Source organism: Tachyglossus aculeatus, chromosome 24, assembly GCF_015852505.1.
Source record: "Tachyglossus aculeatus isolate mTacAcu1 chromosome 24, mTacAcu1.pri, whole genome shotgun sequence".
Taxonomy (NCBI): domain Eukaryota; kingdom Metazoa; phylum Chordata; class Mammalia; order Monotremata; family Tachyglossidae; genus Tachyglossus; species Tachyglossus aculeatus.
Window position 1 is genome coordinate 18434177 of NC_052089.1, and position 24231 is coordinate 18458407.

The 24231-nt window shown below is 39.5% G+C and overlaps 1 protein-coding gene across 1 annotated transcript in view; it reads left to right on the forward strand.

The window, feature by feature from the left end:
• Positions 1 to 24231, forward strand: part of GBE1 (1,4-alpha-glucan branching enzyme 1) — a 180155-nt gene that overhangs the window by 24826 nt on the left and 131098 nt on the right. The window contains exon 2 of the mRNA XM_038766124.1: positions 19629 to 19798. Within this exon, the coding sequence (XP_038622052.1) occupies positions 19629 to 19798 (170 nt within the window). The remainder of the gene's footprint in view (positions 1 to 19628; positions 19799 to 24231) is intronic.

Here is a 24231-nt window from a genome sequence, read left to right on the forward strand (position 1 = left end):
TATTGGGGGAGACACACAAGTCTATACATTTATGAGTATTAAAAGTTGGCTTGAATTGGACTCAGTTTTTTTTTGAGAACCCATGATTATGCGACACATTTTGGGGAGAATGCTGATACTGAATTAAGGAACTTTAATCTGACAGCATAGCTCTCTGAAGAGAATGTGATATTAAAACAAATGTGCATAAATGTGCAGCTTCTGTCAAGGTGTTATTTCTATAACTTAACTATGAAGACCAATTATTCAAATATGTGTATATATATACTTATATACATATATATAAAATCTCTACACACAGTTTGAAGTTACTTTAGTGTTGATCAATCAATCAGTGGTATTTATTGCGTGCTTGCTATGGGTAGAGCACTATTTTATGCACTTGACCAGTCATTCAACAGATGGTGCATTTGGCAAATTGAACACGCCGGAAAATAGGATGAAAAAGGTTCAATAATAATCCTTGGTGGTATTTAAGTGCTTAATTCATGCCAAACACTGTACTAAGCTCTGCGGTAGGTACAAGATAATCAGATGGGATACAGTCTAAGTAGGAGTGAGGACAAGTATTTAATCCCCATTTACAGATGAGGAAAATGAGGCACAGAGGAGTTAAGTGACTTGCCCAGGGCAACAATGCAGCAAAGGGAAGAGTCAGGCTTAGATCCCAGGTCCTCTGATTCCCAGGCCCATGCCTGCCCTTTTTACTAGGCCTCATGGCTTCTCCCTGCCAAAAAGGTGATTGTAGAGAGTCAGTAGTCTCCATCCTCTTCAACCCTTGCCCCTGATCAATTCAAGAACTTTTCAAAGTAGATGGAGAGGTTTCTTACTGTTTTTTCCCTTGTCTTCACGGACACTGTCTTCTCCAGGTTCTCCTCCTATCTCTCTGGCCACTCCTTTTCCGTCTCTTTCACAGGCTCCTCCTCGATTTCCCACCGGAAGGCTCAGTTCTGGGTCCCTTACTATTCTTCATTCCCTTGGAGACTCATTCGTTCTCACTGATGATTTCCAAATCCTCCTCTCCAGTCCTGATCCCTCTCTTCTGCAATCTCTCATTTCCTCTAGCCTTGGATATCCCTCTGACACTTCAAATTGTAACGTGTCCAAAACAGAAGTCTTCATTTTCCCACCCAAACCCCACCCGCCTCCTGTTTTTCCATTACTCTGGGCAGCTGTACAATCTTCCCTGTCTCTCAAACCTGTAACCTTGGCAGTATCCTCAACTTATCTCTTATTCATCCCACGTATTCAGTCTGTCACTAAATGCTGTCAGTTCATCCTTTGCAACGTTGCTAAAATCCACCCTTTCCTCTCCATCCAAACTGCTGATCCAAGCACCACTTATATTCTGCCTTGACTACTGCATCATTCTCCTCATGAACTTCCCTGCCTCCAGTTTCTCTCCAAAGCAGTCCATATTTCACTCTACTGCCTGGATGGTTTAGGAAAGAAAAGATTCAGTTCAGGTCTCCCCACTCCTCAGTAAACCTCCAATGGTTACCCATCTACCTCTTCAACAAACAGAAACTCCTTGCTGTCTTTTTTAAAGCACTCAGTCAGCTCACCCCTTCTTGCACTCCACTCCTCCAATGCCTGTTTACTCATTGTACCTTGATGTCGTCTTTCTCACTGTCGAATTCATGCCCACATCCTTCCTCTGACCTGGAACTCCTTCCCTCTTGATAGACAACAGACCACCACTCTCTCCATCGTCAAAGCCGTGTTACAATCACATCTCCTTCAAGATACCTTCCCTAAATAAGCCCTCATTTCTCCTACTCCCTCTATTTTCTGAGTCTACTATGCACTTGGATCTGCAGGGTGGTTTAGTGAATAGAGCACAGGCCTGAGAGTCAGAAGTCTTGGGCTCGGCCACATGTCTGCTGTGTGACCTTGGGGAAGTTACTTCACTTCTCTGAACCTCAGTTACCTTATCTGTAAAAAGTGCTCACACTCTTAATCCCCAGTGTGGGACAGGGACTGTGTCCAACCTAACTCTCTTGTATCTACTCCTGTGCTCAGAACAGTGCTTAGCACATAGAACTTAATAAGTACCATAGTAATAATTATTATTATTATCCTGTAAGCACTGGATATTCACCCTATCCTCAGCCCCTCAGCACTTATATACATATCCATAATTTTTTTTTTGTCTTTGTCCCCCTCTAGACTGTAAGCTACTGGTCAGCAGGGACTGTATCTGCCAATTTTGTTGCATTGTACCCTCTAAAGTTTTTAGTACAGTGTACCCTGAAGTTGTTATTAAGAGGGATTGAAAGGACCCTTGAAAAGGAAGACTCATCTGTAGGTCTTAAAAAGAATATTTTTGTAGCCCTTTGTTTTTTACACTTACAAATTTAAAATGCCTGGATAGGGTGGTAATATTAAATTGTAGCTTGCCTAATTGTTTCTGTGATGTGCTTTCTATATTTGCTTCCACCCTGTGGCTGGCCAAAGAAATAACTTTGCTAGTGATTGAGTTTTGCTGCTTCCAGAAGCAAATTCTTAAAGAGCAGCTCAGCTCAAGCACTCCCTATGTTTTAAATATCTTTTCAGTTTTTAAAACTTAACCTCAAGCTGACATTTATAAGATGAACTGTGTTGAGAAGCACTTAACATGAACATCCTGTGCCATTATGGTTTAATGGTAGAGAAGCAGCGTGGCTTGGGAGTCAGAGGTCATGGGTTCAAATTCCGACCACCGAACAAGCTGATAACAACTGACCGAATTCAGTTTAGGGGGGAAGATAAGCATTAAAATAAATTGCAGTTGTGTACATAAGTGCAAGGGGGCTTAGGATGGGGTGACACTCAAATCCTTAAGGGGTACAAATCCAAGTGAATTTGAGTATCCCAATGGAACTGAAAAGCGGAGACGAGGCCTTGACGCATATGTGATGATCAAGATGAAGTGTGGGGTATACGTTGGGTATTCCTTAATCAGGGATGGAGACAAATGTATTGTTCTTCCCAGTAGGCTATGCTGCCTTCCACTATGGACTTTGAGCAGAAGGCAAAGTGAGAGCAGGGAAGATAAAAATGCTAAACAGCAGGATTCAAGGGAGAAGATTTACTTAGACTGGGCACCTAGTTTGAAAATGTTGATGCATTTTTGTGTTGAATCAATTTGAAATATATAGCTAAGGTTTCTTCCCTGTAAAAGTAATCATCATCCAACAAAAAGTACTGTGTTTTTCCATATTCTTTTACCAAAACACATTGATCTTAGGAGAACATTTTAGGCTCTAGATAATGTCCCATTACCTATAGTTTACTTCAAAATAGGACAGAATTTCAGAACATGCAGTGCATTCTCATATATCATTGGTTTAGGGACATTTGGGTCAGATGTGGTTAGGCTAGAAAGGAAAGGACTAAAAAAATTAAGGGATTAGTAAAGAGACTAGTGATATTCAGAACATTTGATTCTCCCAATATTATTGTGGACCTTGATACATTGGTCCTCTTCCTACTCATATCTTACTTCAGCTCACTCTAATTACATCCCTCACCTCCTTAATAATGAGATGCTCTCATTATGTAAATGTAGCTAAAAAGGTCTTTGCCTGTTGACCCTCATATACCACTGTGTTTTACAACTGTAGCAGCTGACACTTGTTTTGAGACTGTCCTAATGGATTCTTGATTTTCCTCAAAATTTCGGATCCAAAGATCATGTCCTCTCCTGATTGCCTAACACCAGGTCAATCTTTCAGCTGCAGTTGTTTCTCAAAAGTCTGCTGCCAACCACATTGTTTGATTTGGCTTCATGAAGTTCTTAGATTTATCCCAGCATCAACAATCAGTGCCTATAGTGGACACATAATAATAAAATAATGATGGTATTGTTAAGCGCGTGCTATGTGCCGAGGACCGTTCTAAGTGCTGGGGTAGATACAGGGTAATCAGGTTGTCCCATGTGGGACTCACAGTCTTAATCCCCATTTTTCAGATGAGGTAACTGCTAACTGAGGCACCGAGGAGTTAAGCAATTTGCCCACAGTCACGCAACTGACAGGTGGCGGAGCTGGGATTAAAACCCACAACCTCTGACTCCCAAACCCGTGCTCTTTCCAGTAAGCCACTGAAGCTATAGACCAAAATGCATAAATTTCAAGATCCTTGCAGGCAGAAAACATATTGAGTACTTACTATGTGAAAGCACTGTACTAAACACTTAGGAGATTATAATGCAGCAGAATGGAACAGAATAACACATCTTCCAAGTGCCTAGCTTAGTAAATGGTGTTGATTGATTGCTTTTCCCTTCTTGGCTTCGTGTACCTTGCTGTTAGTATGAACAAGGCCACAAAGCTAATGAACTGACTGCATCGGTGGGGGTTCCTCAAGACTCTGTTCTTGGTCCCCTTCTATACTTCATCTACACCCCTCCCTTGGAGAACTCATTTGTTCCCATGTCTCCAACTTCCATCTTTATGCCAGCGATTTCCAAGTCCACCATTCCACCCCTGAACTCTACTTCTCTGCAGACTTATTTCCTCCTGCCTTAAGAACATCTCTGCTTGGGTGTTCCACTGGCTCAAGGTTAGCTCTTTATCTTCCTTCTTAAACCCTGTCCTCCTCCATGACTTTTCCATCACTGGGTACATCACCACCATCCTCCCTGTCTCACAAGCCCATAACTTTGGCATTATCCTCCACTCACGTCTCATTCTAGTTGTCTGGAAATCTTGTCAGTTCTGCCTTCACAACATTGCTAAAATCTGCCCTTTTGCTCTCCATTCAAACCGCTACTCTGGTGAGCCAAGAGTTTATCATATCCTGCCCTGACTACTCTTATCACCCTCCTCAGTGACCATCCCGCCTCCTGTGTGATCTCCTCAATCCTCAAAAAAACTCCAATAGTTTTTCCTTTAATCTGGCATCGAGTCATTTAATCTGTCAGCTCCTTAGGGACAGGGAATATGTTTACAAGATCTCTTGTATTGTGTTCTCCCCTATGGTTTGCACAGTGCTGTGCACACAGCACTCAATAAATAGCATTGATTGATCGACTGATGGTTGCCCATCCACCTCCACATCAAACAAATGCCCCGTACCATTTGCTTTAAGACACTCAATCAGCTCTCTTGCCTTATCACACTGATTTCTTCCTACAGTCCAGCTTCTTGGGTGGAGAAGGTGTTGGGCCTACCTACTCTTTTGTATTGTACTTTTCCAAGCACTTAGTACAGTGCTCCTCACCCAGTAAGGGCTCAATAAATACCATCGATTGATTGAAAGACAGCAATCAATTTGTGTGCTTTTTTTCTTTGCTGCCAAGGGTACATCTACTTTGCCTATCTGCATTGGAGCATCTTATTAGTGAAAGTTAATTATGCAATTTTTGTGTACTTCAGTCTTTTTCCACATCATTCATTCAATTGTATTTACTGAGCACTTACTCTGTGCAGAGTACTGTACTAAGTGCTTGGGAAGTACAAGTTGGCGACATATAGAGACGGTCCCTACCCAACAACGGGCTCACAGTCTAGAAGGGGGAGACAGACCTCAAAACAAAACATGTGGACAGGTGTCAAGTCATCAGAACAAATAGAATTAAAGCTAAATGCACATAATTAACAAAATAAATAGAATAGTAAGTCTGTACAAGTAAATAGAGTAATAAATCTGTACAAACATATATACAGGTGCTGTGGGGAGGGGAAGGAGTTAGGGCCAGGGGGATAGGGAGAAGGAGAGGAAAAAGGGGCCTCAGTCTGGGAAAGCTTCAGAGAGACCATGGTCACGTTCATTCTACTCAGGGATAGTTGTCTCTCCTTGACCTTTTATCCTTTCTCGGTTTTTATCCCCGCAGGCTTTGAACCAGTTTTCAATTTTTAGGAGATAATACAATTTATCTGTGGGAGGTGACATTCCAAATAGAGCAAGTTTTTATATGCGTGACCTGGGAACCAGCAGCTAACCTAACTCCTAATTCTGGGTGTGAATTGGTCAGTGGACGTTGCCAGCTGGGACTGGTGGCCTAGGGGAACAGTGGCTTTTCGGTGTCAGAGTAGGTGAAATAAGATGGGTCTCAAGGCACGGAATAAGATGGGTGGGATGGGACTAAATAACACCCCTCTCCCGACCCCCAGTGCTGATGAAGTGGTCTAATTAGGAGAAAGTGACTGGAGAGTTGGGAGTGAAATGAGGGGGAGTGTGGCAGAAAGGGGCAGAGACCATAGTGTTCTGTCAAAATTGCAGCATTAGGCTTCGGGCTTAATTTTCAAAAAGGAAACTCTTAATTAGTGCATAAAACTTATTTCAGAGGCTCAGCATATGTGCCACTCATCTGGTATATATTTAATGTTAACTTAAGATTTCAGTACCCGTATTCCAGCTCTATTTTCCAGTAATTAGTACTATAATGGTATCTACAGCATTGTTTCTCCTAATGTAATGCCTATATTTTCAAATGTTCTTCTGAGTGTCCATTTGTCTGAAAATAACCTGTAAGGGAAACTTAAAAACAATATATAGTTCTAGGGTTGAGCTACCACATCTTCAATAATCCTGGTGATTGTGACTTCCGGAGAAATTAGCTGTCTCAAGAAAAAATGAAAATGGATCAGTTGGAGTTTGATGTTCCCGTTTGAGTATTAGACAAAGGAGTCCCCTGTTGCAACCATATTTCTTGGATTACTAATTCTTCTTTTGGAAAACAGTGTTCATTTTAACCCAGAGCTGCCTTTTCAAATGGGCTATTTTTAGGAAATTGCTTTCTTAAAGTGACTGTATCTATCAGTGGTATTTATTGAGCACCGTACTAATAACTTGGGAGAGAACAATAAAATAGAGTTGTAAGAAATGGACCCTCCACACAAGGAGTTGAGTCTAGAGGGGAGATAAGCAGTGATATACATAAATTTGCAGTGCTGTGCACATAGTAAACACTCACTAAATGATCGAATGAATAAATTATGGATATGTACATAGATGCTCTGGGGCTGGGAGTGGGGTGAATAGCAAGTGCTTAAAGAATACAGATCTAAGAGATGCAAAAAAAAAAAAAGAGGCAGCAGAGGAAATGAGGGCTTTATCAGGGAATGCCTCTTGGAGGCCATGTGATTTTAATAGGGCTTTGAAAGTGGAAAGGGTGGTGATCTGTTGTATTATATTAGAGACATCATATATTACTATATAATGAAGCCCTTGAAATGTAGATCTGTCTCTCAGCAAGTATACTATTAAATGTAACACTTTAAATTCAAGGTCATGTGGTAAGCACTGTGGCCTAGTGGAAATGGCACAGAGTTAGATTTCAGAAGACCTGGATTCTAATCCTGGCTCTACCACTTGCCTCTGGTGTGACATCAGGCAAGACACACAATTTTTCTATGCTTCTGTTCCTTCATCTATAAAATGGGGATTAAATAGCTTTCCTCCCTCCTGCTTAGACTTGAGCCCCATGTGGGCCAGGGTGGGTCAGGTACTGTTTCTGATTGCATTGTATCTACCTCAGTGTTTAGTATAGTGCTTAAACAAATACCACAATTATTATGAGAACTCTGATTTGAAGTATCTGATGAAATAATATAAAAAAATCAGATTCTTGGGGAATATTTAAGTTGTCTGCATTTTATATTTTGATTTTTTTTTTTACTCAGGTAGTCCCGAAGTGGAAACTAGTAGTTTCCAGTTTTCAGCAGCCATTCATATTAGCTTCTCCAGCTCTAGGCTCTGCTTTTTTTTTTTTTTTGCTTCAAAACATGCATGCACAGCTGACTTTTTTTTCTTCTTTTTGCTTTCTCACCTCATCATACCCACCCTCCCTTGCTGTTGTTGCAGCTGTTAACAGAGTGGGGGGTGGTAACAGAGGGGTAGATAGTATTTAAGCCACCTTCAAAATCCTCCTAGAATCTGCTTTTTTTCCCCACATTATTAGAGTGGTACCCCATGATGTAGGTATTAATCCCTTTGGTGTAGAATAATTCCCACCAAGATAGATCCCAGACTTTTTTTTAAAGAGGCAATTCTGAACTTTGGAAATGGTAAGCAGAAAGAGAAACCCAGCCCTTTGTGATACTGGGAAGAATTTTGGGCTTGGGAAGCTCATCACTTTCAGGAGGAAGTGACAGAGCTATGTCAGAGACCCCATGAGGGAGGAAAAGTCAAACATAAGTGATGACTGGAGGAAAAAGAAACCTCTTTCCCTTGTGCTGAGCAGCCTGAGCAGGTATGTGGGAAGGCAGTTACCGCATTCTCCACTTCCTCCGTAGGTACAGGATTTCCTGACACAGTATCTGACTGCTTTAAATACCCAGCTCAGTGTGATAGTAGGATCCAAGCAAATAATGAGTTTTATGGTGTTACCCACATAAAAAGGAGCTAGCTGTGTAGTTGGATTCTGGCTAATTTAGTTAGAATCTATTTTATTTTACGACGGTTTACAATCTGCATATTAAATCAGTCATCTGTATTTATTAAGGCCTTAAAAGGTGCAGAGCCCAGGAAGTGGGATTATCTGCAAGGTGTCCTGTTTGGATAGCGGAGAAGAAAACCCAGACTTAAAATTCATTTTACTTGCAAAAATGACAGTCTTCTTTAAAAGAGTTCTGTAGTATAAAATTGCATACCAGTATGGTCTATTCTTGACTATTGTGAATTTCTTTTGGATGACAGTGTTTAATCTTCACTCTGAATATTCTAAAAAGTGAATGTTTTTGTTTTATTTGAACTCCATCCTAAAAGAAAAAGAATGAATTAGGAGAATTCCTCTAGCCACTGATCTCTTAAAAAAAAATTGTGAAAACAGAGAATGCTTATTTGTCTCTGTTTTACATGTGAATTGTCCATGACATATGTATACTATAAATATACCCTCTCTTCCTTCGGGTCGGGATCATTTTTCTACAAAAGCGTTTAGTACGCGCTTCCCTACTCCCCAAGAACCTCCAGTGGTTGCCCGTCTACCTCTGCATCAAACAGAAACTCCTTACCATCAGTTTTAAAGCACTCAATCACCTTGTCTGCCCCTACCTCACCTCATTACTCTTTCTTCTACAACTCAGCCTGCACACTTGGCTCCTCTGTTGCCAATCTTCTCACTGTACCTCCATCTCATCTATCTCTCGCTGACCTCTCACATACATCCTGCCTCTGGCCTGGAACACCCTCCTTTCTCATGTCCGACAATTACTCTCCCCACCTTCAAAGCCTTATCGAAGGCACAACTCCAAGAGGCCTTCCCTGACTAAGCCTAATTTCTTCTTTTCCCACTACTTTCTGCTTACCCCTGACTTGCTCCCTTTATTCATCCCCTTCCAGCTCCACAGCACTTATGTACATACCAGTAATTTATTTATTTATATTAAAGTCTATCTCTCCCTCTAGACTGTAAGTTTGCTGTGGGCAGGGAATGTGTCTGTTATTGTTGTGTGGTACTCTCCCAAGTGCTTCGTACAGTGCCCTGCACACAGTGAGTGCTCAATAGATTTGATTGATTGCTAAACATAACTCAGGCGACTCAATTTGGCTTATTCTGTTAAGGTAATGGTACACTTTTTCCCCAGGGTTAATGAAATGTAGATTGGTTTTCTACTTTAATATTTTTAAGTCATTTGTGTTTCAGACATATCATTAGATGTATATTTTATTGAATTAAGGTAGCATTCAGGAATCTTTTGCTTTATGAGGCCACCAGACTAGAATTATGAGAAACTAAATGTCACTTCAATTTATTCAAGAAGAACTTCTCTTAGAAAAGAAGTTTATAAATCGGCTACCCGTTGTTTTTCTTATTTCTGAGTCTCATTTTATACTGACATTTGCATTCTTTTAGCACGTTACCCTGAATAATTGTGTTTCTCACTACTGCATGAAGATTTAGGTAATGGGGCACTTTGCCTTGTATTCTATAAAGACTGTTCAAGAGTTGCTGAATCATACGGTCTGGTGATGAACTTTCTAATTGTGAAATCAGCCTAGCTTAAGCCTGATATTGGGGGAAAAGGGGGATAGGATGTTGTGTCAATTAAGTGGTTTCTAAAAACTAGGGTTGGGGACAGAAGGAAGTTGCCATGTAGATGTAACAATCTTTTGCATTTGAATTAAACACTGCTCTAATGGTAGATTGGAATAATATCTGTATAGGGTTCTCTTTAGTCACAAATGAACACAAAATCCAGAAAGTGGATGATGTGATTTCCTAGCATTAATATTAACATGGACTGAAATACAGGCTGGTCAATTGGCTAATTAAAAACTGTATGGCAAATTGGTAGCATAGATGGGAATTCAGTGCAGGAGTACAGCTAACTTGTTCACTCTCGTCCCTTCTCCATGATAGTTAAGTCGGGAGAAGGGCCCCATATGACATATCCATACAAACGGACAAAGTCTGACAACAGTGATGATATTTGGCCTAGCAGTATTGGGATATAATTGGCATTTTCTAGACTGTGAGCCCGCTGTTGGGTAGGGACCGGCTCTATGTGTTTCCAACTTGTACTTCCCAAGCGCTTAGTACAGTGCCCTGTACACAGTAAGCACCCAATAAATACGATCGAATGAATTTTCCCAATCCGTAAAATGTAACTCCTTGTTGAAAGAAATATTTTCGTCTTTACTAACTCCAGAGATCTTTTTTTTATATTACTTATTAATCAGTGATATTGAGGGCATACTGTGTGCAGAGCATTGTACTAAGCACTTGGGAAAGTACACTACAGTAGAATTGACTGACAGGACCCCTGTCCACAAAGAGATTAGTTGTTAAGCACTTATGCCTGGGGTAGGTATGTGATGATCTTGTTGGACACAGTCCCTGTTCCTCATGAGCGAGGGAGAAGGATTTAATCTCCATTTTGTAGATGAAGTAACTGAGGCATGGATACATTAAATGACTTGCCCAAGGTCACTCAGCAAACAAGTGATGGGCCTGGGATTAGAACCCAGGGCCTCTGACTCCTGGGCCTGTGCTCTTTCCACTAGACCACCCTGTTTCCCCATTTGCAATATTTTTTTATTTGCAATTTCCACTTTCTTCACTCATTACACAAGTCACAGAGCCCTGCTGGTGGAAATCTAAATATCCGGTGAGTGTTGTCCACCTGAAGTTCATCCTTGTGTGCTTAACTCGGGTGGAGTGAAGCAGTAAGCATTGTTGGCTTGTTATCCATTTAACTTCATGAAGCAGGGCAGGAGTTGGATGTGCAATTTCTGAAAGGAAGAAAAAGCATTTCCCTCCCTCAATCCTTCATTCTTTCCCCCTCCACCCCCCCACTTCTCTTTTCACTTATAATCAATCAATCAATCATATTTATTGAGCACTTACTGTGTGCAGAGCACTGTACTAAGTGCTTGGGAAGTACAAGTTGGCAACATATAGAGACAGTCCTTACCCAACAGTGGGCTCACAGTCTAAAAGGAAGCAGATGTTTAGAGGTAAGGCAGTTGTTTGGCTACTCTGAATGGACTCTCATCTAGGGAATTAATTGGTGGTTTCAAGCTATTAATTTAGTCAACTTTTCCCCTCTTCCACCTCTCCATCCCCCCGCCTTACCTCCTTCCCTTCCCCACAGCACCTGTATATATGTATATATGTCTGTACGTATTTATTACTCTATTTATTTTACTTGTACATATTTATTCTATTTTATTTTGTTAATATGTTTTGTTTTGTTCTCTGTCTCCCCCTTCTAGACTGTGAGCCCACTATTGGGTAGGGGCCGTCTCTATATGTTGCCAACTTGTACTTCCCAAATGCTTAGTACAGTGCTCTGCACACAGTAAGCACTCAATAAATACGATTGAATGAATGAATTTTTTCACTCTACCTGTCTTTGATTCTAGGTACGGTTTCCCCTGCTACATTGTAAATTCCTTGAGGGGCAGGACTACTAATTTAACTGTACTCTTCCGAGCACTTAATACAGTTCTCTCCACACAGTGAATTGATTGATTAACTCATCAAACTTTTTTTTTCCATGGACCTTGGGAAATCATATAGGAACAGTGTTTACCAAATATGCGTAATATATTGTGAGTAGATGCAGTGTGTGTGCTTGTGTGTATGCATAACCTCTTATTAAGCTGCACACAGAAATATGGACTCCCACCTAAAAAGCTGGTACCTTTCCGCTTCCTCATTATATTATTTGGGTAGCAAAGATAAGTCTGTGACTTTCATTTGCAGGAATGAGATTTTAAAATTTTTTGGACTGTTTCCTCTTGGCTCATGCCTTTCACAGTACTGATGGGATTCACAAGAAGTAGAAAAACTTGGAAGAAACCATGAGTGGAGGTGGAACAAAATCAGTTAAACTTTTCTTTTAGAGGTGTGGTACTGGGCCATTTTCATTTGTTCGTTCAGTTGTATTTATTGAGCTCTTACTGTGGGTAAGCACTGTACTGAGCACTTGGGAGAGTACAATGTAACAGACACATTGCCTGCCTACAAAGAGCTTACGGTCTAGAGGGGGAGACAGATGTTAATATAAGTAAATAAACTTGCGATCAATCAATTGAGACCTTTATTAAGGGCTTGGAAGTGTACCATTGAGAAAGTGACGTGATCCATGCCCCCAACCAAAGTTGGAAAACATTTCAGATTTTCCAGGTTCCCTCCTCAGCCCCAAGGCATACCCCTGGCCACCAAACTGACAAAGCAGCATAGTCAGTCCACATCTGAGAAGAAACAGATGGTTTCTTGTTCACTGCTGTGATGAACTAATAAGTGCTATTTAAATAATTTGTTTTTTGTTGGTGCCAACCAAAATTAAATAGCAGAGAATTGCTTTGTCTTGAGTCTCATCCAAAGCTCATTTTGTTGAGATTATTTAGCATGATATTTTGGTGGGAGGATAGCAGTGAAAAACTAATACTAAGCATTTTCATCACCCAAAAGATTTTGATGCCCATTTTTTTCAGTAGTTATAGAATTTAGATTCTTATAGACCTTCTTTTGCAGACAAGACACTCTTTCCCGATTTGTTTGTCTTAGTTATTATTTGTCTCGGCCACACTTAACATTAATTTTATTTTAGCATACGTTTATTCCACTTTGGCTGTCCACCCTGTTCCATTTTACCAAATGATCACCTGTTGTGGTTTGACTTGTGTAGACCTGATCTTAAATTTGGGAAGCTTCCTTAATCTTCATATCAAGTACCACATGAGAATGTTTGAAAATTGTGCTCTGAAATCAGAGGAGAATTGGCATAGTTTCACTCAAAATGAGTTTGAAAAGACAAAATAAATGCTTTTCTCTAGTTAATGTTCATTTTAAGTATCAATATGTTTAAAATGTTTTTACCCATTATTTTGCATTTAGAGTGTCTTCAACTCAATAGAATTTAATAATATGAATGACAAGAACCCAGCATGCAATCTTTAGTGTAAACATAGCTTGATTCCCAAGTGGATTCAATAATTAAAATAAATTCCCAATATTTAGCTAGGAATTCATTTTAATGACTATGTGTTGTCTCTGAATTCCAAACAAATTAAGAGTATTTTGCTCTTGTAGCTTTCCTAGGGATATGATTAATGAGCAGTACTAAATATGTTGGGATCTTTTAGCCAAGTAAAAATCTGACTCTTTAAATGAGAACAAAGTTTCAAATGAATGTAATAAATCTGAATTACCCAAGGTAAATTCTCCGGGGTGGCCCACTCAGCAAAGAGTGTTGCCCTGTTCACATTGGGCAGCATGCCTCTTTATTAGTTACTGTCTTTCCAGTCACGCTTGTGTTCATGTCTTTGCTACATGCTCTGCTGATTACCTTGGAAAAGGGCAATGCTGTAACTGTTCAACTGACCTTTTGGTTTATTTTCTCTTGTGTAATATGAAACATGAGCCAACACAGTCCTAGTCTACTGATTTCCACATAGAAAGCTGACTTAATGCTATTACTGCTTATGACTCAAAGATAGTGGTGTTTTTCTTTTTTGTAAAAGAGCACTGGTAATGATCAGGAGAGAGAGAGATTGATTGAAAGATTGACAAAACTGTGAGTGTCAGTCTGTTTTGATTTTTTTTAAGGCCTTTCCCTTTATTTAGCACACTAGTTCTTTAAAGTGCTATTTCAATTAATATAAATATTGTATGGCATATCTTATGTCTGAGAAATAGGACAAGAAACAAAACTAAGAAAATAGTTTGGATTCAGGTTGTTGAGAAGCAGCGTGGCCTAGTGGAAAGAGCATGGGCCTCAGAGTCAGATGACCGTGGTTCTAATCCTGGCTTACCCGCTTGTCTGCTTTGTGAGTTTGGACACAATCACTTAGTTTTTCTATGCCTCAATTACCTCATCTGTAAAATGAAGATTAGATGGTGAGCCCCAAGTGGGACATGGGCATTGGCCTTTCGGATTAGCCTGTATCTGCCCCAGTGCTTAATAAATGCCTGCCACGTAGTCAGCATTTAAAAAATGCCGTTTATTTAAAAAAAGTGTTTTAGGTTGCTTCCTGACAGATTTATAGGTTGTGGACTCATCTGTTATGTCCCATGCCAATGTATACATGGTAATGGATAAATGATTTAAGAAGGAAAAAATGGTTCAGTTTGTGTACATGCCCAATGTATCCCCTCCCCTACCGTAATTTTTTTAATGATTGGGAAGGAAATTTTAACAGTAGTAAATACTAATTTCAAACACTTAAAATTTTGCTCTTTTTCTTGGCGTTAATTGCTTATTAGCATCCCACCAGAATTAGCAGCTGCAGACTAGAAATGTCAAGAAAACTATATAATTGCCATTTAATCTTTCCCCAGATTTTCTACATTCTTTTTTATCATTTTTGGAAGTTATGCAGCATTTTGCATCCTATCTTGCATGGTAATGCATTTTTGATCAGTTGAGTCAAATGTTGGAATTCTAAGCATTCAAAACCGCTTTTCATTATTGGTCCCTTTGACAGTTCCTAGTAACAGTAACACTTTGGTAGTTGAAATTTCACCAAAATCTAAATTCTGTTAGAGCTGTTCTGTCTGTCTTGTGGAAGAAATATTGAGAGTTTAGATAATTACCGCTTGCTCTTCTAAAGTTTAAGGCAATGCTGAGGTTGCTGAGTAGTGTTGGCTCAGTGTATATGAAAGCTATTTCAGAAATTTACTGTGACATCACCATAGAAAAGTCCAGCTCTCCAAATATCACCATTAGTGGTAATAGTATTAAGCATGTGCAGTGTGCAGAGCAGTGTAATAATAATAATTAATCAGTGCGGTATTTGTTAAGCGCTTACTACGTACCAGGCCTAAGCATGGGGAAAGAATACCCAGGTGAGGATTAGATATGGTCTCTGACCATCCATTATAGGAAATAATTATTTCAATCAATCATTAGTATTTATTAAGGGCCTAATGTGAGCTCAATACTGCAGCTAATGCTTGGGAGAGTACAAAGAAGAAGGCATGATCACCATCACCAGGATCTTAAAGTCTAGCTGGAAGCAGACCAAATAAGTTATAAATCAGAGGAGGAAGCTTGGTTAGGCTTAGGAGAAGGAATTTGGAGTAAAAGTGAAAGCATGAAATGTGATGGAGAAAATGTTTGTTTATTACCGGGAAGGGTGGGCTATGAACAAGGATCTAGTAGAGAATGAGGGGAGAGGTTGAGGAGCAATGTTTACAATGTGATAGAGGTTAGGCATTGTCACAGGTGGGGCAGTAGATTTTAAAGGCTGGTGAAGGATCTCTTGAAAAATGGCTGGTAAGGTTAAGTGGATATAGGGGTGAGAAAGGCAGTAGGGAAATGAGGGGGACTATTTGGGGGGTTATAATAATAATTGTGATATTTAAGTGCTTGCTATGTATCAAGCACTGTTGTAAAAACTGGAGATGATACAAGATAAATTAGGTCAGACGTAGCTAACGGTGTCATAATCTAACTAGCTGGGAAAACAGGTATTGAATCCCCATTTTACACATGAGGAAATTGAGGCACAGAGAAGTTCAGAGTCTTGCCCAGGTCACCCAACAGGCACGTGGCAGGGCCAGGGCAAGAATCTAGGTCCTCTGATTCCCAGGCTCCGGCTCTTGCCATTAGGCCTCACAGCTCCCCAGGATTAGGATATGGGACTTAATGGTTTCAGGGCTTTTCCCAGAAAGTAGTTTGCAAGATTGTAAGGCTTAAGAGAGTGGATGGACGAGGGCACTGGAAGATCTAGGAACAAGTTGAAGGTTTGGAATCATTGGTGGGGGCAACCAATGAGTATGTGAGTTGCGATAGATGAAGTAATGTTATTGAGCAGTCTGACTCAGCCTCTGTCTCTGCCCTAAAGTGTCTTTGCCCATAGGCCTCCATCTTCATTTTCATATTGCAGCAGTAAGGGATAGGTGAAGATGGAGGGCTAAACTTTTGTTCTCTGCCAATAGTGGTTGCCTGCTAATGAAGAAGCTGTTCTGAATAATTGCACCATAATTAGTTTTTTTGGGTACAATTGCAGTGCCTTAGTTATTAATTTGATTAAAGATAGACCACTTAATTTTGAATAAAGTACTTGAAATATTTAAGGTATTATCTTTAAAAATAAAGTTGGCAGAGCCCCTGAAAAATGCAGTGGAGAAATTTAGTCTAGATTTGTGACACTAATATTAAAACATAACATAAAAGTATTTCAAGTTTATAGAGATGAATAAAAAGATCTAAGGTGAACTACACAAAGTATGCTTGCTTTAATCACTAGCTTTAGACTAATAATTGGCATACAGATCGGTCAATTGTATTTGAACACTTTGTGCAGAGCAATCAATCAATCAATCGTATTTATTGAGCGCTTACTGTGTGCAGAGCACTGTACTAAGCGCTTGGGAAGTACAAGTTGGCAACATATAAAGACAGTCCCTACCCAACACTGTACTAACCCCTTGAGGACGTAAAGTATAACAGAGTTGGTAGACATGTTCCTTGTCCACAAAGAGTTTACAGTCTAGAGATGAGCTTATAATCTAGAAACAACCTTACAGAAGCACGGCAAAAATGAATCTAGAGTACGAAAGCAACCAGATATAGAAATCAAGCTCTGTCTTTCCTATTTCTCTTTAAATGGTATCACTGCGATATATTATATATAGTGTTATCAGTAATTTGATGCTTTGAATTACAGAAGTCCTGACCCAGAGTTTATTTTGCGTGGCATTGGTGAACGAATTCAATTAGTTCTTCCCTAATGTGTGTTTTCACTACACGTTTTTGTTAGAATGTGATGAAGATTCGGGGGGAAAAAAACTTTCCTAACAAGGCAGTTTTAGCAATGATAGTCATTAAATATGTACTCAGTGCATTGCACTGTACCAATCACTGAACTCAAGGAGCACGAGAAGTTTCACACTCTCAAGGATCTTTTGTTCTAATGGAGGAGAAAGACTGACACAGTGGGAAGGAACTAGACCAACTGTGTCCCATTTTGTGTATCCCCTCACTAATGTTCCAGGGGGAGGTGAGACCGTGGAATTTAGGCATCCAGAAGCCATGTGGATTCCTCCACTGCAGATGGATCCTTGTTTTGGATTTAAGGATCAGTTGGAGAATGGGCAAGGGCAGCCGGGAGAGATGGGGCACAAGTTTGAAGTGGAAGTGGAGCTGAGGCCATGATCACCTTCCTGTTGTTGGTGATAACTCACAATAATTGCCGGATGCAGTTCCTTGGTCCAGCTGTGAAGTGCAGGATGATTTAGAGGTGTTTCTGGTCCACTTTTTCTGGGGAGACTTGAAGATACAGTATGGTGGAGTGTTGGAAGAAATGGTTGTGCTCTGTGTACCGTGATGGTAAAGGCATAAATACCACAGTGTGTCTTTTCCTTAACAGTGATCCTTTCTAGGAATCATCATCATCAATCGTATTTATTGAGCGCTTACTATGTGCAGAGCACTGTACTAAGCGCTTGGGAAGTACAAATTGGCAACACATAGAGACAGTCCCTACCCAACAGTGGGCTCACAGTCTAAAAGGGGGAGACAGAGAACAAAACCAAACACACCAACCAAATAAAATAAATAGGATAGATATGTACAAGTAAAATAAATAAATAGAGTAATAAATATGTACAACCATATATACATATAGGAATGCAGCCAGGCCTAGTGGAAAGAGCATGCGCTGGGGAGTCAGAGGACTTGGGTTCTAATCCTGCTCCATCGCCTGCCTGCTGAGTGACCTTGGGCAAGTCACTTATCTGTGCCTCAGCTACCTCATCTGTAAAATGGGGATTCAGCCTTCCTTCCCCCAGTTTAGACTACGAGCCCTATGTGGGACAGGGACTGTGTCCAACCTGACTGTCTTGCATCTACCCCAGCACTTAGAACAGTGCTTGACACATAGTAAGCGATTAAAAACTACCATTAAAAAAAACTACCTATGTTCTAGGAGATGTGACTTGATTCCAAGTGCTTAGTACAGTGCTCTGCACACAGTAAGCGTTCAATAAATACGATAGAATGAATGAATTAATTAGGGAGAGTGGTAGGAGAGAACAAGAGTTTGAGTCCGCTGTATTCTCAGACTTTTTTAAACCCAACTGATTTAAAGGCGAACATTTATATCAGTAGTAGAAACTTTTGGCAGTGCTGACCTTGCTCAAAGTCATGCTATTTATTCAAGGTAATGTATGTGCAGTAAGCCTGATTTTATTGAAATTCCTAATAAATGGGACATTTTGAACCTCTCACGAAAATATGAAAAAGAATGATTCTCATTTTGAACTCCAGATAGTCTGAGAATAATAATCATGTTATCTCTTCAAGGTTTAATGTGCTAGTTGTCGTTTTGGTTGTTGGCACGTTTGATGGAATTGTTTTTCTAAGTTGGGTCTCTAATATAATTGGGTGGTATTCTTTCAAAATGATATTGTGCAGTATTCTATTTTCATCCTTCATGAAACAAGTACACAATTGTCTTATACTACTTGGGGTCAATCATTTTGATATCTTTGTCTGTCCAAATTATGTTATTGAAAATGTCACAGTGTTGCATTTTTCAACTACTGCATTATTTAAAGTGTTTAAATGTAGCCAAAAAATATTTGGGATGAGTGAGGTACCTTTTTTTAGTGAAATCGAGATTGGCACTTTGGGTTTATGCTAGTTGCAGAAAATATGCCCCCATTAGGTGGGAAGGTAATGAAACTGATAAATCAAACTGTTTTTACATGTAATATTTTTGCTGATATGGTATCTCTGACCCTTTTTACACGTGGCATATTGAGTTGAACAATTCTTTCAACCAAATCACTGCTTACACTTGCAGGCATACATATTTTGGCAATGATATCTCTCTAGACATAAAGATATTCAAAATGATTACTCTTCTGATACTGTTAGTAGACACCATAAACATTAATTTAGATAGGTGGCAAATTTGGGGGAGGGGAATTGTAATTATCCATGCAATTAACTTTCAGTAGTTTATTTTAACAAAGGGGATAGGAAATGAAATACCATCTCCCCTGACCTGTAATTTATTTTAATATGTCAAATTGTAAACTCTATGATGGCAGGGATCATGCCTGTCTGCGCTCCCAAGTGATTAGTACAGTGAGTATGCACGCGGTAAACACTCAGTACGTACATTGATTAACTGGCGGTGTGCCCAAATGGAGCTGATTTATCCTTTTTGCAGTTTCTTCTGCAGTTTTTTCTTGGGAAGGTGTTCCCTAATATCATTCTGTATTGGCTCTTTTGAAGGTACAAACTGTTTAACCAGCATTTGAAGAACATTGAACAAAGTGAAGGTGGCATTGATAAATTCTCCAAAAGCTATGAAACATTCGGCGTTCATAGATGTGCAGATGGCGGCCTGTACTGCAAGGAATGGGCACCAGGAGCAGAAGGTGTTTTTCTAACTGGAGATTTTAGTAAGTATATTATAAATATTTACATACTTGTGGTCCACTTCCTTCCCACTCTCACACCCCCCCTAACTGGAATAGTAATGGACCATTCAGTGGTTGTATATATTAAGTCTTAAGGATATTTTATACTAAAAACCTCAATTTATTTCCTATAATGCTGGCACTACTCTACCAGTGGGACGAACTGGCCGTCTCTAGCTCCTGGACTTCTCCTTAACTCTCTCTCTCTTCAAGCTTTCAGGAAGCGGAGAAGTAGGTTGGGATTTTCCAAACTTCCAAACAGCTGTTGATTGGTATCAGCACCTACATTGTCATACCCTTAGTTTGTTGATAGAGGTAATGGAGGGAAGGAGAAGGAGTGGTCAGCGATAGAGCCCTTAGCCGAGGTTATAGATATAAAACTTCTCAAACACTGTTATGGACTTTAATAAAATTTTGGCCAGGATGTCGAACCAAGAGGGTAAGGTATATTTAAATTCCTTGGAAGTGAATGTTAATTTGAAGTAAAAGAAATGTAAGGTGGAGGTGTACACTGATTTTAAAATGCAGAAGCATCAGTAGTTTTTTAATTGAATTGCATGTTCATAGTAAGTATCAATAGAATGGTTTTAATGTCTAGTTGTTGAACTTCCTCCCTCTCGCCTATTTCTATACTAGTGCTTAATCTGTGGTTAGTAGAAAAGCTGTGACCTTAAGGTGCCAGTCTTGCTCAAACCCAATTTTCAATGTTTTTATCGTTTTGAAAAAATGATAATATAAAGAATTAAAGTTACTCCTTTAGTTTCCTCCAATTTCTCTCTCCATCTCAAAAAGGAGAATGGTTTCATCTTTTCTGATATTTAAGATTTTAGCTACTCGTTCTCGTCTTGCTGGTTGTTTTTTACTTTGTGCATTATATCATTGGATTTTTTCCTCTTGAAATTTCTAGCCAATTTGAATAGAAACTGCAGAAGTAGATGGCAGAGCATGAAGCCACTGGGGATTTTTACTCCTCAAATTCCTAAATTCCGGGTGCAGGATTTTATCCCGCCCATTTAGATTAATTTTTTTTTAACAGTACAGTTCGAAAGGAAAAAACAACTTAATTCACCAAGGATCATATAAAAAGTCTAAAATTTTTTTGTTTTTCTTGGATGGACAAAGAATAATACACCCATTTTTGCTCTGCGCCAATACCCCATTCAAATTAACAAAACAAATTGGTTTTTAAAAAATGTAGTGCATAACTAGTCGTTGATTACTTAATTGTGTTCATGCCATGCCAAGCTAAGTACTCACACACTCTTTTTAAGTGTCTAAAAACAATTTTAACCAATAATCCCAAGTGACTGCTTGTCTCAAAAATAGGAAACTTAGAAAAGCCAGGAGTGACTTTAAACTGAATTCAGTAATGATGGATGCAGCACAATAGTGAGGCTCTATGTTGTTTATTTCGATATATAGTTTATTTTTAAATATGCATTTGGTTACGAAAAAGGGAGAAAAATGTAGGAGGAGTAAAAAGCAATATCTTGTTAGGTCTTTTCTAATTCCCAGATTCAAGACTCTTTATATACTTTGTTGAAATGTCAATGTAAAGTCAGACCTATCTTTCACCAAAATAATTAAATGTGTCTCAGCAGGAAAAAAAGACTTGTGCTCCATAATGTAACTCCTTGCTGAAATGAATTTTTTTTTTTTTGGTTTTAGATACCATGTACATATCTTTTAGACTCTTTGAAATCAACGGAATGTCATCGTAGAACATTTATTGTGTTGAATAGAAAGGGTAGAGTAGTGTGAAAAGACGCACTACACATAAACTGATATTCAAATGTCACTTTTGCATTTAAAGATTACAGTGAAGAAATCTACCATGTGCCATTTGCCAACGGACAAATACAGCTGAAGCAGAACTAAGCTTAAAAGATTCTGTGGGATTGATTCCTGAACATAATCATGATCCATGTTCTGGAGTCTGATTGGAATCCCTGTAGTGGGAACTAGACTGGCTACTTTGTAATCCGTTTTAGAAGTTAAGGCAAGGTTTTAAATATTTATCGACTGGAATGCCTCAATGACTATTGCTTGAGACCTTTCAGCACAATGATTTATACCTTTTATTGGGATTTCAGTTTGTTTACTGCAGGTTCCAAGCTGAAGCAATTGGGAGCTTTACCTTTTCATTTTGATAATGACTTGAAGAAAATCTGGGCGGCAGACCTAACATTTAGGCAGGCACATGACAGGTCTGAGTCACCCGTATTAGTAGAAAATCTTATTTTCATCGACTATGTAACTTGCTTTTTTGTATCTGAAGTAGGATCCCTTAGCAATATAGAGAAAATCTAATTTGAGACCAGTCAACTATACTCGGTGGAATTTCAGCAGGGATATTTAGTCATTCCCCAATATGTCCTTATAATATATTTTCCCCAATAAATTGCATAACTTTCTTCCCCTAATAATAGTACCTCAAGGATATCTTATTTTACCATGAGAGCCAGGGGAATATCTGTCCCTCCTTTCCTGTCTCTATTCCCCTGACTTTGGCAGGAACAGGGAGATGAGGCTTCTAAAAGGAAGAGGAAAGAGTATTATGGGAGTAGTTGTGCTTCCTGCAGCCGAAACTCTCATTTTCGTTGGTCTGGAAAAAGATGAAATAATGGAACCTACCGGGGGTAAGGATGGGAGTTCCAGGGAGAAGGTGTGAGAGGGTGGCAAAAAACATTGTGAGAATGGGGGGGATCGGATGAGAGATGAGTGAGGAGAGATGGGGGAAAGCCACACTGAGAGAGTTTAGAGTGTAGAGTTTTTGGATGGTAAGCTCGTTTTGACTACGTCAGAGTTGGTTCTTCAGTGGAACCAGACACATTGCCCGTAAGCAACCGTGCCTCATGAAACAACCGTTGGTGATACTACCACATATTTGAGGAATGGTGATAGCGTTTGGTATGCTTGTACACTCAATTCTAACGTGCTGTTTTGGGGAATACAAGATACTCTGTAGCCAGAAACAGAGATGGGAGCTGATCCTCAACTCCTGCCTTTCCTGGTCTGATGAATAGGTATAATAATAGTCTCAGATAGGTAGTTTCATCCTTCGGGGACAGATGACAACCACCTCCAGGGTTTTACTTAGTCTAGAGGTCACAAGAAAGGTCCCACTAAGAATTTCAGGTTCTGTCTGCTCTTTGTTTTGATCTCCAGGGTTTTACAGTGTTGACAGTCTTTCCCAGATTTGGCTTCAACCCAATTACAAACAGCATTGGAAATGTTAGTATACCCCTGTCATTTTTCCAGCACCAAAGCGTCTGGAGTCAGAAATAGTAGCCAAACTGATAGAGCAGTTAGGATGTGTCTTTTCCAGTTAGTAAACTGTCCCCAAAGTCCCATGGATAGATAGACTGTTCTGATTCTTTGGACCATATTGAGGAATTGATCAGAAAACTATTGAGTAATTTTTTTTCTCAGAAAATCAGGCTTTAATCCCTAGAATATCATTGTGATCGATTGCTTAACAGATAAGCCCATATTGGCGTTAAGCAACTCTAAGCATATTTCATGCACACTGGATGGTTGGCATGTTGAGCATGACTAGGTGAGGTGGCTGGTAAGATGGTGAAAGCCACAGAATTGATCAGGTGGTTGGGTGTGCTCTGAGTTGAACTACCCCATTGAATACTTGGGATTCAATGTTAAATCAGAGCATTATTTCTCCCATAATGATTCTATGAAATGTTTGATGGAATATCCGATACATAAGGACCAGTCTAAGTCTGTATTTATGTGTTGTTTTAACAAAAAACACATAACCAATTTTTATTAATGATTGAAAAATAATGATATTAGTTTGAATTAGTTCCCATCCCAGCTCTGCCACTTGTCTGCTGTGTGACCCTGAGCAAGTCAACCACTCTGGGCCTAAGTTACCTCATCTGTAAAATGGGGATAAGATTTGTGAGCCACATATGGGAATGGACTGTGTCCAACGTGATTAGCCTTTATCTACCCCAGCACTTAGTACAGTGCCTCACACATAGTAAGCGCTTAACAAATACCATCAAGTAAATAGTACAGACTATTTTAGAAGTGTGCAATATATGGGAATACAACATATTAGTCAAAGTAAACTTTTTGTAGCATTCTAAAAAGCAGTCACTAGGTTTAGTGTTTTTTGGATGGTAAGCTCGTTTTGGACAGGGAATATGTCTACTAATTCTGTTGTACTCTCCAAGTGCTTAGTATAGTGCTCTGCACATAGTAAGCCCTCAGTAAATGCTATTCACTGGTTTTCAGCTCGGCTGAGTTTTTTTTTTTTTCTTTGGGGGGGAGGCTAAAATTATAAGTACTACATCTTATCCATTTGCAATTTTTTGGAATTTTTGAGTCCGTATAAATGCACCAAGGAATTATCTCCATAGATTTTTCAGGATGATTTCAGCATTCTCTTGATG